The following is a 14,385-nucleotide window of genomic DNA, read 5'->3' on the forward strand; positions in this document are numbered from 1 at the left end:
CTCTCACAACCATTTCAGTAAAGAGCTTTTCCACATGTTACCATTAAATATTCACCTTCCCCACTTACCCATGACCTCTAGTTGTAGTCCCACCGAACCTCCGTGGAACAAGCTGCTTGCATTTATTTACCCTATCTTCTCCCTCATCATATTGTATACGTCTGACAAATTCTCAAAGCAATGTATAATTTCCGTGTTCATGTTTAGAACTTTTTTAGGTGTATAAGATGATGAGGGGTATTGATCGTCTGGATAGCCAGAGGATTTTTCCCAGGGCTGAAGTGTCTAACACGAGGGAGCAGAGTTTTCAGGTGCTTGGAAATAGATACCGACGGGATGTTGGGGTAAGTTTTCTACACAGAGCCTGGTGGGTGCATGGAATACACTGCCGACTTCACTGTTTCAGTTACTGTGGGGCCAGGCAGCTCAGTGGGAACAAGGAATAATACCAATGGAGAGAGTCAAACTCAGCCAAGGTACAAATTGGAGATGGCAGAAATGCCTGATTCTTATAGAAACGGGAACAGCATCAGGGAATTGATGGTCATTCCAGATACCAGCACTGTGTCCAGTTACAAGATGATTTCTCTCACCAACTTGGGTTGAACCTCACTTTAACAGTGTGATGTCAGATCACACCTTGACAACTCAAGTGATCTCATCTGAAATGTTGTCCTACACACATTGATGGATTTTGTAAATCTTTTTACAGGTTAAAAATGACAAGGAATTTGTCTACGGGAATCCCGAACACAACACACCAGTTTTGCTGTCTCTGTCCAGATACTTAAGAAGAGGAGCAAGCGATTCACTCGATCATCCTTCCTGCTCAGACTGCGGAGAGGGATTCACTCGATCATCTGACCGACTGGCACGCCTGTAATTTCAAACATCTGCTCAGACAGTGGGAATGGATTCAGTCGGTCAACTCAACTGAAGGTACAGCAGCAAGTTCACACAGGGACGAGACCATTCACCTGTTCTGTGTGTGAGAAGGGATTCAGTCAGTCTTCCCACCTGCAGACACATCAGTCAGTTAACCCTGGGCAGAGGCTGGTCATCTGCTGAATTTGTGGGGAAGGATTCACTCGGTCATCTGACCTAATGGCTCACCAGCGAGTTCACACTGGAGAGAGGCCGTTCACCTGCTTGGACTGTGGGAAGGGGTTCACTTGGTCATGCCATCTGAAGCTACATCAGAGAGTTCACACTGGGGAGAGGCCATTTACCTGCTCAGTCTGTGGGAAGAGATTCACTCAGTCATCCAGCCTAATGGCTCACCAGCAAGTTCACACTGGAGAGTGGCCGTTCACCTGCTTGGACTGTGGGAAGGGGTTCACTCAGTCATGCCATCTGAAGGTACATCAGCGAATTCACACTGGGGAGAGGCCGTTCACCTGCTCAGACTGTGGGAAGGGATTCACTCAGTCATCTGAACTGAAGGTACATCAGCGAGTTCACTCTGGTGAGAGGCCATTCACCTGCTCAGACTGTGGGAAAGGATTCACTCAGTCATTTAAGCTCAAAATACATCAGCGAGTTCACACTGGAGAGAAGCCGTTCACCTGCTCAGACTGTGGGAAGGGATTCACTCAGTCTGCCCACCTACGATCACACATGTCAGTTCACACTGGGAAGAGGCCGTTTACCTGTTCATACTGTGGGGAGGGATTCATTTTGTCATCACAGCTGCTGGCACATCAGCGAGTTCACACTGGGGAGAGACCGTTCACCTGCTCAGACTGTGGGAAGGGATTCACACAGTCGTACAGCCTACTGGTTCACCAGCGGCTTCACACCGGCGAGCGGCCGTTCACCTGTTCGGACTGTGGGAAGGGATTCACTTGCTTAGCTAAACTGAAGCTACATCAGAGAGTTCACACTGGAGAGAGGCCGTTCACCTGCTCAGACTGTGGGAAGGGATTCATTTGCTCATCTGAACTGAAGGTACATCGGAGAGTTCACACTGGGGAGCGGCCGTTCATCTGCTCAGACTGTGGGAAGGGATTCATTCAATCATGCACTCTGAAGGTACATCAGCGAGTTCACACTGGGGAGCGGCCGTTCATCTGCTCAGAATGTGGGAAGGGATTCATTCAATCATCCACTCTGAAAGTACATCAGCGAGTTCACACCAGAGAGAGGCCATTCACCTGCTCAGAGTGTGGGAAGGGATTCACTCGGTCATCTCAACTACAGAGACACCAGCGAGTTCACACCGGGGAGAGGCCATTCACCTGCTCAGAATGTGGGAAGGGATTCAGTCGATCATGTCAACTACAGACACACCGGCAAGTTCACACTGGCGAGAGGCCGTTCATCTGCTCGGAATGTTCAAAGGGATTCACTCAGGCATCTCACCTACTGAGACACCAGCGAGTTCACACTGGAGAGAGGCCATTCACCTGCTCAGAGTGTGGGAAGGGATTCATTCAATCATCCACTCTGAAAGTACATCAGCGAGTTCACACCAGAGAGAGGCCATTCACCTGCTCAGAGTGTGGGAAGGGATTCACTCAGTTAGGTAACCTACAAGCACACCAGCGAGTTCACACTGGGGAGAGGCCGTTCACCTGTTCAGACTGTGGGAAGGGATTCACTCAGTCATCCAGCCTACAAGCACACCGGTCAGTTCATACTGGGGAGAAGCTGTTCACCTGCTGAAGCCTGAATTATACCTCTGCATAGACGCTATGCCGTTGTGAGCATTTCTACTTGTGATTTTGTGTGTCTGCATCACTGCCAAAATGCTAGTTGGTGTTGGGGTTCTGTGCTACTGTGTTGAATTGACTTGTGTTGAGTTGCGAACAATGGCGACTGCTGACTACGTCTTGTTGGAGTTGGAGCTAATCAATGTTGCAGAAGTGTTACTTTTTTTGAAATTACTGCAACGCAGAAAAATGAGAAGTTTTTCCATTACCTTTTGCAGTCCATGATGTCCAAAGCAATGTTGGAAATTTCTTTGCACGATTTTGATGCCATTTTCAAGTCTTTATTGTCTGCCAATGAAGAGTCGTGCACATGTACATATTTTCTGACTACCTCACCTAACCTCTCCTTGATGTGGTCCACTGTCCAACTTCGAAGCAAGAGGAAATGCGCAGGAGGAAACTGGCAGCTGCCAAGTGGACCAATCACAGTTCTTGCCATCTGTGTTACCGCGACGTGGAGCTGCATTTTTGAGAAGGTGCGCGTTAGGCTACATTAGGCGAAGGACTCTCATGGAGGCGCTACATGGAGTAGGTTGCATTCTGGCTTTGCACTGTTCATTTTAAATTTCCTTACCACCCCTTTGACATCTTTATCAAAGTGTTTATAACACTTTTATCTGTTTGAATTTGAATTTGATTTGACTGAAATGGCTAACAGAGGAAGAAAGGCATTAGCCGAAGGCAAGGAAACCGGTGATGGAAATGGGAAGAAAGAAGATGTCTTTGAACAGCCTAAAAAGTTTCAACTTACTTTACAGGCTATCTCGAATCTTTTGGATGAAAAACTTGATGAAAGATTTACTACCTTGGAAGTATGGTTAAAGGAGAGCGAAGGTAGGTTGGCAACACTTGAAAAGAAGAATGAAAAACAGCAGCGGCAATTTTCAGAGCTTATTAAACCGGGATCATAAATTGAATTCTTTGGAAAAGAAGTGAACTTTGACCACTCATACATTGGAGCAGAATAAAGTCAGGTTTACTGATTTGGAGAGTCAAAGCCACAGACTGAATTTGCGAATAATAGACTCAGTGAGGACGTTGAGAGCCGGGATCTTACTCAGTTTTTTTCTCAATTCTTCATCTCATTTTTCAATCTTTTTTATTGGTTTCCAAATAAAGAATATACAAATTGGAAGAGGAGTTTAACAAGTAGATAATATAAAAAAATATATAAACAGCAGTAGTAAAAACAGAAAGTATATCATGTCAAAATCAAATGGATAAAATGCTTCCTTGGAATAATCCCAAAAATTGCTGTGTGGATTAGGTTGAACATCTGCATCTATAACTTTAGATAATATTCCAAACACATCCCTCCAAAAATTATTTAAACTTAACTCATGAACAAAACATATGAGTTAGAGTAGCCACTTCTGCATTACACCTGTCACAAATAGGGTTTATATTAGGAAAAATATGCGCCAATTTATCTTTGAACATATGGGCCCTGTGTACTATCTTAAAAATTCTTAATGGAGGTCTTTGGCTCGGAGGTATTTCCTTCCCTTCCTGCACTCGACCGTGCACATCGGGTGCTGAAACCAAAACTGTCGAACGGGTTAAAACCACGTCATGTAATTCTTCGATGTCACAATGTGAATAATAAGGAGCTCTTCATTTGGATTGCTCGTCAGAAAGGAGTTACTGAGCATGAGAATCTTAAGTTTCATTTTGTTGAAGATTTTTGTCCTGAGGTATGCAAGAAATATTGCATTTTAAAATGGTGATGTCAGAATTATATCAGAGGAATCTTTGTTCAGCTTTGTTATATCCCTTTCACCTAAGGGTTGCTCTGCCTGATAAATCATTCAAATGCTTTAAATCCGTGAATGAAGCAAAACAATTTCTCGAAGATCTGAGCTTGAACGTAGATGTCTAATGTTTTGAAGATCAACATTTGAGCTTGGATGTCTCTGAAATTTACCATTCCTTTTTGTATGTGTGTATCTGGTTTATTAGTTAACAACCAGCTTCTAGATTTGGACACTTAAGAAATTTGCCCTTGGGTTGATTACATTCGTACTGTGTTTTGACATTCGGATACTTATTATGTTTCCATGTTAAAGTTACTTTATTTTTCCTTCATTGTTTTACTTTTTTATTTTTAATTGTTTGCTTTTGAAAATCATTAAGACTCTGATTTGCTGATTATTTCCTTTTTCTTGAAATATTATTAAGATTGTATTTTGTGTCATTTTTTAAGACCTTTTCTGGTCTGCAATTGGCTGTTTTTCTCTAACATCTGCTTGACATTCCTCTCGTAATGTTTTGACAATGGGTGGTTTGTTTTTTATTTTTTATTTATTTCCTAAAAATGACAAAAATTTCACTGAATGTGCATCAGACAGACCTATATCTTTTTGAATGTTGAATCTAAAATCCTTTCTCAAATATTAGCAATTAGATTGGTGAAGATATTGCCACAAATTGTCGCCGAGCATCAGACAGGATTTATTAAAAATCATTATACACATTTTAATGTTTGGAGGTTAATGAACATTGTATACACTACTTTATCTAAGACTCCAGAATGTGTTATCTCCCTCGATGCCGAGAAGGCGTTTGATAAATTTGAATGGGAATATTTTAAAATTCTTGAGAGATTTAATTTTAGTCCAAAATTTATATCTTGGATCCAATTGATATAACATATACCTTTGGCTTCTGTTTCACTAATGATCAGAGACCCCCTTTCTTTAGGCTTTTCCAAGGTACTAGACAAGGCTGTCCTTTGAAATCCTTACTATCTGATATTAGCCTGGAGACCTTGGCAATTGCTATTCGTGATTCATCCAATGTATTTGGTGTTACTCATGGGAATGGGATGCGTAAAGTATCACTGTATGCAGATAACCTTTCGCTATATATTTCTAATCCAGAGACATCCATTCCTGCAGTAATAACACAACTTGCTCAGTTTAGTAGTAGTTCTGCTTTTAAACTGAATCTTAATAAAAGTATGCTGTCTCCATTAAAAATGCAAATCTCAATTTATAGACAAGTCACCATTTAGATTGCTTGCTGATTATTTTATTTATTTGGGTGTTAAAATTACTAAGAAGCACAATGATCTATTTAAAGTTAATGTTTACTCTTAATTGATCATGCTAAACAATTGTTTACTAAATGGTCCACATTTTCCTTATCCTTGATTGGTTCCATTCATGCTATTAAGATGATTATTTTACCTAAATATCAGTACCTATTTCAGGTGGTATCAATTTTTATCTCTAACTTTTTTATATATTATTGATTCTAAAATTTCTGCATATATATGGCAGAATAGAGATCCCAGGTTATATTAGAAATATTTAAAGAAATCAAAAAAGGTATGTGGCTTGGTTTTGCCGTTTCCTAGATTTTATTATTGGGCAATTAATATTCGATATTTAATGTTTTGGACACAAGAGTTGGATGAACATTGAGCGGGAGTCTCGACAGGAGTTTTCATTGGCTTCTATTTTAGGGGCTGTGCTTCCCTTTGCACTTACCAAATTTAATAAGCAGATGGTAATTCCAATAATTAAGCATACAATAGGAATATGGTTTCAATGTTGGTAATTTTTTGGACCAAATAAATATATACTGTCAAGTTCTATGACATCCATTTTTTTCTTTCAACCATTTAGAATTGATCAAGCTTTTCTTTGTTTTCATGATTTATTTATGGATGATCTTTTGTGGCTTTTGAACAGTTTTCTAATAAATATAATCTGCCTGGATCACACTTTTTCAGATATTTGCAGATTAGAAACCTTTGAACCTTCCGTTGCGATATCACATCAAATTGAAGTTATGGAAAAAAATAAGTTTAAATCCATATCAGAAGAGTTTAATATCATTTATTTGATTTAATTGTGAAAATACGCTTAGGTACTTCTGATAAAATTAAGAATGAGTGGGAAAGAGAACTTGGGATACCTTTACCTATACAAAAATGGGAGAAAATTCTTGAACTAGAAAATACCTCTTCAGTGTGTGTCAGACATGCCTTCATGCAATTTAAGGTGGTTCATCGGGCTCATATGTCCAAGGATAAGTTTGCTCATTTTTACTGACATATAAATCCTGTCTGTGATAGATGTAATTCCGGGGTAGCTTCCTTGACACATATGTTCTGGTCTTGTCCTCTTCTTAAAAAAAATTGGAAGGATATTTTGAGATATTATCTCAGTAGTTCTGCGTATTGATTTACAGCCACATCCTATTACCACAATTTTTGGAGGACCGGTCCGGTGGTAGACTCCAGTCATTTATCCTCGTCTGCTTGTCATCTAATTGTGTTTGTTACATTAATGGCCATCAGATCTACTTTACTTAAATGGAAAGATTCCAATCTCCCTACTACATTTGAATGGTTTTCCCAAACCAGAGTATGTCTAAACTTGGAAAAAATTAGGAGCGGTACTGTGGATCCTTCGGTTGAATCTGAAGAGACTTTGAGGCCATTTATTCAATAATTTCATATGATGCAAGTTGACCCTTTCTGAATCTTGTGTAATAAGTTTTTGTACTTGTATAGACGAGCGGAGTTAACGCCAAATAATTTCAGCCGTTGTAATATGACAGCCCAATTTTGTCTTTTTTTTAGTTTAGTGTTCTTTCTAGTTTACGTTTTTTTTCCTTATATAATATCTCTTTCATGGTTAGTTGCTATGAGATTGGGAGGCTAAACTATATTTGTCATTTGGAATCTGTGCTTTTACATGATAACCATTATTAATGTAATTCCGATCTCTTTGTATTATTAGATTATTGCTATGCTTATTAAATTTGAAACTTAATAAAACGATTGAAAAAGAAAAGGAAACTGGCTGCTACCAAGTGGACCAATCACAGTTTTTGTCTGCGTAGTTGCATTTTTAGGAATGTGCGCATTAGGCTACGGGATACGATAAAGCCGAGGGTGCAGCGTCGGGTACGCGGCTACCTCGACGGAGAAGAATAATTCAGGCTTCAATGTGTGGGAAGGGATTCACTCGGTCATCTCAACTACAGAGACACCAGTTCACATAGGGTAGAGACTGATCACCTGTGCAGACTTTAGAAGGAGAGTTCCACAGCCAAATCAACCAAAAGTGCATCATTGAGTTCACACTGTGGAGAGGTTGTTCATCTGCTGTGAATAAGGGAAGCTATTCACTCATTCATCTAACCTTACTCAACTTTCGCTTCAGCTGGCAATTTAATATAAGGGGTGATAGCCCTCCCCACCCCCAGCCCGGCCAAACTTAAGAAATCTCATTTGGGTGAATGCTGTGTGATGTGTCCCATGTTACAGATCAGTATCCTGAAGTTACAAACGATACACAATATGCAATTAAACGATTCAGCTCTATAATAGTTACTTTGACTATAGGGTTAGTAAAGAAAATGAAAAATAAAGAAAGTGCCCACTCTCTCCGTTCACGTCTTCTCATCTCTCCCCAGCAAAAAACCGTGAAAATCTCTCTTCCAGACTCACAAGAAAGAATATTTCTGTCATTGCATAGCCCCACACTCGAGAACCCTATTTCCTCTAGTCGTACCCTTAACATTGCTTCTACAGGGAAACCATTACCTCAGCAGCGAAACATTGCAGAGAGGCCGTTACTTTAGTAGTGAAACCTTCCAGCACGTTACACTTCCCACATACTGCCGGTTCACAATGGGGAGAAAGTTTCAATGAGCTGCATGCTGGATATTTGTCCATCACCATTGCTGAATGCAATTTTGAGAGTGACTTGGTGCTGAACTCTGCAAGTATTGCTGCTGCTCACCACACCCAGTTCTGCACCCGGGTCGCTGGGCATGGGAGGAGTTTATTCTGCTGCATAGTCACCTTTAATGGGACAAGACCTGTGACAAATAAATCAACTCTATATTAAACACTGTCTCCGGTACTTAGTGAATTTATAACACACCTAGTGTACAGCAGAGAGTCAACTCAGGCCGGCTTGAACTTGTCAGTTCCACAGCAGGTCTTTCAAATCCTCCCCTGTTGTTCACCTCTCACTGTCCCTGTGAATGAGGTCCAAACAGTCACCAGTCTGTGGGTGAAGAGGTTTCCCTTGAATTCCCTGCAGACCGAAGAAGTCGAGCTGACTACAGTTCTGTTTGAGATGTTCTTCGCCCCTCAAATTTCTAGTATTCTAAAGCTAAGGTGACAAAACCGTGGCTTATACGAGAAAGCAAAGAAAACATAAAAACCAAAGAGAGGCCATAGACAAAAAATCACTAGTATGTTGGAGGATTGGGAAGATTTTAAAAGCCAACAGAATGCAACTAAATTAATTATGAAGGAAAAGATGGAACACTTGAGTGAGCTAGCTGGTAATATTAGAGGATACCAAATGTTTCTTCAGGTAATTCTAGTGTAAAAGAAAGGCGGAAATGGATATCGAACCGCTGAAAAATGATGATGGAGAGGTATTAATGGACTCGGGGTGCACGGTGATGGCAGATGAACTGGATAAGTATTGTACATCACTCTAATCTCTCGAAGACACCGACAGGAATACAGAAGTTCCAGATGTTAGTGGTCAGAATGTGTGAAGTTACGCTACTCGGGAGAAGGTTCTTGGAAACAGAGATGGTCTGAAGGTAAACAGGTCACCTATACAGTATAGTATACACCCCAGAGATCGGAAAGAGGTGGCTGAAGAGATGTGGAGGCATTAGCAATGATTTTTCGAGGGTCGTTAAGGAAATAAAATCCTAAGAATTTATTTTTTGCCTTCACTACTCCCCCTCTCGTAGTTTCACCTATCACCTACCACTTCTTCTACCCTTTTCACCCCCACACTTTTTCCTCTGACGTCTCATCTTTTTTGTTCCCAGTCCTGATGAAGGGTCTCGGCCCGAAACGTCGACTGTTTGCTATTTCCCATATGTGCTGCCTGGCCTCCTAGGTTCCTCCAGCATTTTGTGTATGTGTTGCTTGGATTCCCAGCATCCACAGAACGTTGCAGTTGATACTAATAACAGACAGATAGTTTAGAGCAAAGCTGCAGTCTGTAAAAGGTCTTCGATAGGTTTGGAGAACGGACAACGAATTCGTGGATGAAATGTACGGAAATGTACAGTGTATGCAAATGTACGGGCATGTACAATTGTGGAAGGAATAAATAAATAAATGGGAGAAAATTCAAAAATCAGAAGTGCATAAGTACTTGGGAATCCTTGAGCAGGAGTCCTTAAAGGTTTGCTTGCAGATTGAATCGATGAAGGATGACAACTGTAATGTTAGCATATAAGAACAAGGATGTGACACTGCGGCTTTAAAACGCATTGGACAGATTGCACTTCGTGTATTGTGAACAGTTTACAACCTGCGAAAACAGATGTGCTCGTATTGGAGCGGGTCCAGAGAACGTTCACGGGAATGATTCCAGTAACGAATGAGGAGCGATAGATAGCTTTGACCCTGTACTCGCTGGTCTAGAAGACAGAGAGGGGATCTCATTAAAACCTATTAAATATTGAAAGGCCTCGACAGCGTGGCACTGAAGAAGATGCACCCTGTACTGTGTGAGTCTGGGACCACAGGTCACAACCTCAATGCATCGGGCATCCACTGACAGCAGAGATGAGGAGGATTTTCTTTAATCCAGGAGTGGTAAATCTTTAGAATTTATTGCCACGGACGGAGTAGAGGCCAAGTCATTGAGTGTATTTTAAATGGATTTTGAAAGATTATGGGGAGAAGGCAGGAGAATGGGGTTGAGAGATAATCAATTGGACACGAAGGAATGGCGGAGCAGACTCGATTGGCTGAGCAGGCCCTGTCTGATATCTCATGGCTCATGGTCTGAAGAAGAGGCCAGTGAGGTTGCATTAGGGATCGGATATTGTTAGGGTATCCACGCCTGGATTATTGTATTCAATATTAGGAAAGAGGACGCTAAGCTAGAATGAGTGCAGAAAAGATTTACGAGAATGCTGCTGATACTTGAGGCACTGAGTTCTGGAGAGAGGCCGGACAGGTTGGGATTTCACACCTTGAAGTGCAGGAGATTGAGGTGACCTTATGCAGGTGTTCCAAACTATGAGTGTAGAAATGGGGAATCTCTGTTTTGCTTTATCCCCTCTATCGAAGCTACCGGACCTCCTGACTTCCTCCAACATTTTGTGTCTGTGACACTGCATCTCCAACATCTGCAGAATCTCATTGGGACAAAGTGCAGAAAGCAGAGACGACATCTGGTCTCTCTAATGTCGAGGAGGGCACACCCGCAAAACTGGAAACAGTAGCTGACCCAAACAAGCACGATGTTGAAAAGTTGCCTCAAATGGAAGGACTGTTTGGGACCCTGACCAGTGGTGAGGAGAGTGGTTAGGGGCATCTCTGGCACTTCATCTACTTGCAGTTGGCGTCCAGCCCCTACAACCCTTCTTATCGTGGTGATTTACCACAATAACAGGACCCCCTGATTTGTGGTGTTACGAACCCCGTAACTGGGTCGCTTACCAGCAAAGATAGAGAGCTCCGTTGAAGTCTGATGGTACTATTTTTAACAGTATTTATTAGAAAAAAAAACACAAAAATAACATCAATACAAACATACAGATAATATACGTCGTCAATACTGAATCTAAAAGTGCGGGTATAATAATAATCAATAAGAAATAAGCTCTATCGTTGTCTCGGGGATAATGTATTGTCCGATAGAAATATAAAAGTCACTCAGTTCATTCAGGCTGCAGCCTTTGGTTGGAGTCAAGAGAGAGATTTTTAGAAACTTGCCAGCTTTTCCTTTTCATAAATTCGATCCTTCGAGAGTTCCCTTGGTGTAGCCAGTCGTTTAGCTAAGCCGTTCTTCCGTGGTAAGGTCCCAATCCCAGGCAAGGGAAAGGACGCACACGAACCCCCCACCGGCTGTCGCTATTAAACGCTGTCACGGGATTTCTAGCGTTTCTCCTGGTGCGTCTGAAGGGGTTGTTCCCCAGACCCTCTTTTATCCTTACTTACGGGGTCTCAGATGTCGATCGGGTTGGGATGATGCAATCCCTCAACCAGACCACTCTGGTCATTCCCTGAGGGCTTCAATGAATAGTACAGTACTCAATACACAATTCCGTCTCCAAGAGACAATGGCCGTCATCCGTGGCTTTGTCTTGCTGAGGCCAGGACACATTCCAAACCGTGTGTATTCTGGACATCTCTCTCTCATTTCCTGGGTCCCAGACCCGAATTAATAGCGATCTTGCGATTCTCAAAAATGAGGGGGCTACTTTGTACCCTTCGGCCCCTCAGAGTTGTGGCACATTCGTAACAGTGGACTCCATTGTCACCAGGTGGCGCTCTGTCGTAATGACACTGAGAGACAGAAATGTGAAGCTTCAGCCTGCTGAAATGCTTCTTCAAGATTCAGGGTTGTTTAATTCTATTTCCAGCAGACACATGTAAATGAGGTCGAAATAATTATTCCTCCCGTTCAAATGCAACACAGAAACACAACAGTAACAACATATATCCACGGCTTATATACTGTGCACGGATTGATTGTATGTTCATAAAGGGACGCTCGGCATAGGATGCCTGCATATAAGATGACAGATAGGAAATGATAAAGCAGAGGTGTTTGGTGTTGCGGAAGTGTGGGTTAGTGGGTAGTGATATTTATCAGCTTTACTGCTTGGGAAAAGTAGCTGTCCCGGAGGCTGGTAGTCCTGGTGAGGTCGCTGCGTATCTACCCCCGATGGGAGTGAGACAAATAGTCCATGAGTGGGATGGGTGAAGGTAGATTGTGAAAATTGGATTGGTGCTTGATCTCAAGAGAGGGAATTTGGAAAATACCAATGAGATGCCTTTCAGAACAGCTTGGGATTGTGCAGCTGGCTGGTGGCGTAGTGGCATCAGTGGCGGGAGGTCCTGAGTTCGAATCCAGCCGGCACCCTTGCATGCTCTCCATCCGTGCTGGTTTAAGAGCTGGTGATCTCTTAAAAAATATCTCACCCGGCAGAAGGCAAATACAACAATGGGAAGCCATTGCTGTAACTAGCCTCGCACACGATTTCCCAATACGTCAGAGGAAATCGCCCGCTAAATTGAAAATTCCGGATGTGACCTACCTTTGCAATTGTGCCCACTGGGGAAAAGTTAATTTTGGAATGAACCAAATTTGATTGGGGAGCTTTTGGTAAAGGGAGCAGGTGAATACAATGATAATAACATGACTGAATTCACCCTTCACTTTGAGAGGGGAAAGGTAAAACAAGATGCATCATTATTAGTGGAGTGAGGGGAACTACAGAGGCACTGGAGAAGAGCTTACCAAAGTTGATTGGAAGGGTACACTGGCAGCGATGATGGCAGAATAGCAATGGCTGGAGTTGATCCACTTGACACCCTCAGGGTTGAAGAGAAACACATCATATTCCAACTGCATAGCTCCAACCTGAAGGCATGAATATCGATTTCTCCTTCCAGTAAAAAAAAATCACAGCCCATTGCCTTTCCTTCTACTTACTCCCGAGTAACATAACTTTACACATTCTGACCACTGACATCTGGGACTTCCATATTACTGCCAGTGTCTTCCAAAGAGTACGATACTTATTCAGTTCATCAGCCATCACCTTTCACCCCCACCCCATTATTCCCTCTCCAGCATCATTCTCCAGTGGCTTGATATCCATTTCAGTTTCTCTTTTACATTATATGTACCTGAAATTAAAAATGGTATCCTCTTTAATATTACTGGCAAGCTCACCTAAGTATTCCATCTTTTCCTTCTTAATGATTTTAGATGCATTCTGTTCATTTTTAAAACTTCCCAATTCTCTAACTGCCTGGTGATTTTTGTTCTGTGCCCTCTTTCGTCTTTATGTTGTCTTTGGTTTCTCTTAGCAGCTACGGTTTTGTCACCTTACCTTTAGAATACTACTTCCTCTTTGTGATGTGAATATCCCGTCACTTCCAGAAATTCCAGCCATTGCTGCTCTGTTTTCATCCCTGCCCGTGTTCTTTCCAAATCAATTTTGACCAAATTTTCTCTCAGGCCTCTCTAATTATCTTTTTATTCATATCTGACATTAGTTTCTCCTTCTCTAATGTCGGGGTGAATTTGATCATATTAAGATCACTTGTCCCAAAGGGTTCCTTGAACTCAAGTGACCTTATTATTTCTGGTTCTTTACATTACTCAATCCAGAATAGCTGATCCCCAAGTGGGCTCAATCACGAGCTGCTCTAAAAAGCATCTTGTAGGCAATCCAGGAATTCCTCCTCTTGAGACCAACACCATCCTGATTTTCCTAATCACCTGCATGACAATCCCCCATGAACATTGTAACATTGCCCTTTTGGCACTCATTTTCTATCTCTCATTGTAAATTGTGGACCACATGCTGTTTTGGTGTCACTATACAATTCCATTCAAGGATTTTTTTGTACATTTGCTGATCCTTATTTCTACCCACAGATTTTACACTGCCCAACCCTATGGCCTCCTCTTATCTAATGATTTTATTTAATATTTTACCAACAGAGCCACACAACCCCACTATTGGCTTGTTATTTCACTAAACATATAAATATCTGGGAAACAGGATAACCTGCAGATGCAAGAAATCAAGAGAAATTCACACAAAGTGCTGGAGAAGTTCAGCAGGTCAGGCAGCATTAATGGATGGGAATCAACATTTCCGGCCATGACCCTTCTTTGGGACTCGTGATAACCACGTATCTGGA

The 14,385-nt window shown here is 41.8% G+C and overlaps 2 protein-coding genes across 5 annotated transcripts in view; one reads left to right on the top strand and one right to left on the bottom strand.

Moving 5' to 3' along the window:
- The window catches only part of LOC132390069 (zinc finger protein 850-like), a 104,580-nt gene extending 101,562 nt beyond the window's left edge, over window positions 1-3,018 (top strand). Inside the window, exon 7 of the mRNA XM_059962657.1 lies at window positions 1,072-3,018. Coding sequence (XP_059818640.1) covers window positions 1,072-2,664 — 1,593 coding nt within the window. The 3' untranslated portion in view covers window positions 2,665-3,018. The remainder of the gene's footprint in view (window positions 1-1,071) is intronic.
- LOC132390070 (zinc finger protein 235-like) overlaps window positions 1-14,385 on the bottom strand; it is a 48,802-nt gene that overhangs the window by 16,389 nt on the left and 18,028 nt on the right. Inside the window, exons 3-4 of one of the 4 annotated variants that reach the window (XR_009510767.1) lie at window positions 14,250-14,380; window positions 12,016-13,359 (exon numbers count right to left, since the gene is read on the bottom strand). The exons of 2 other annotated variants lie outside the window; for them this stretch is intronic. The gene's annotated coding sequence lies outside the window, so the exon portion shown is untranslated. Of the gene's footprint in view, window positions 1-12,015; window positions 13,360-14,249; window positions 14,381-14,385 lie in introns of those variants that run through there. One more of the 4 variants, XR_009510768.1, reaches the window with a different exon arrangement.

This window comes from Hypanus sabinus, unplaced genomic scaffold (genome assembly GCF_030144855.1).
Source record: "Hypanus sabinus isolate sHypSab1 unplaced genomic scaffold, sHypSab1.hap1 scaffold_757, whole genome shotgun sequence".
NCBI lineage: Eukaryota > Metazoa > Chordata > Chondrichthyes > Myliobatiformes > Dasyatidae > Hypanus > Hypanus sabinus.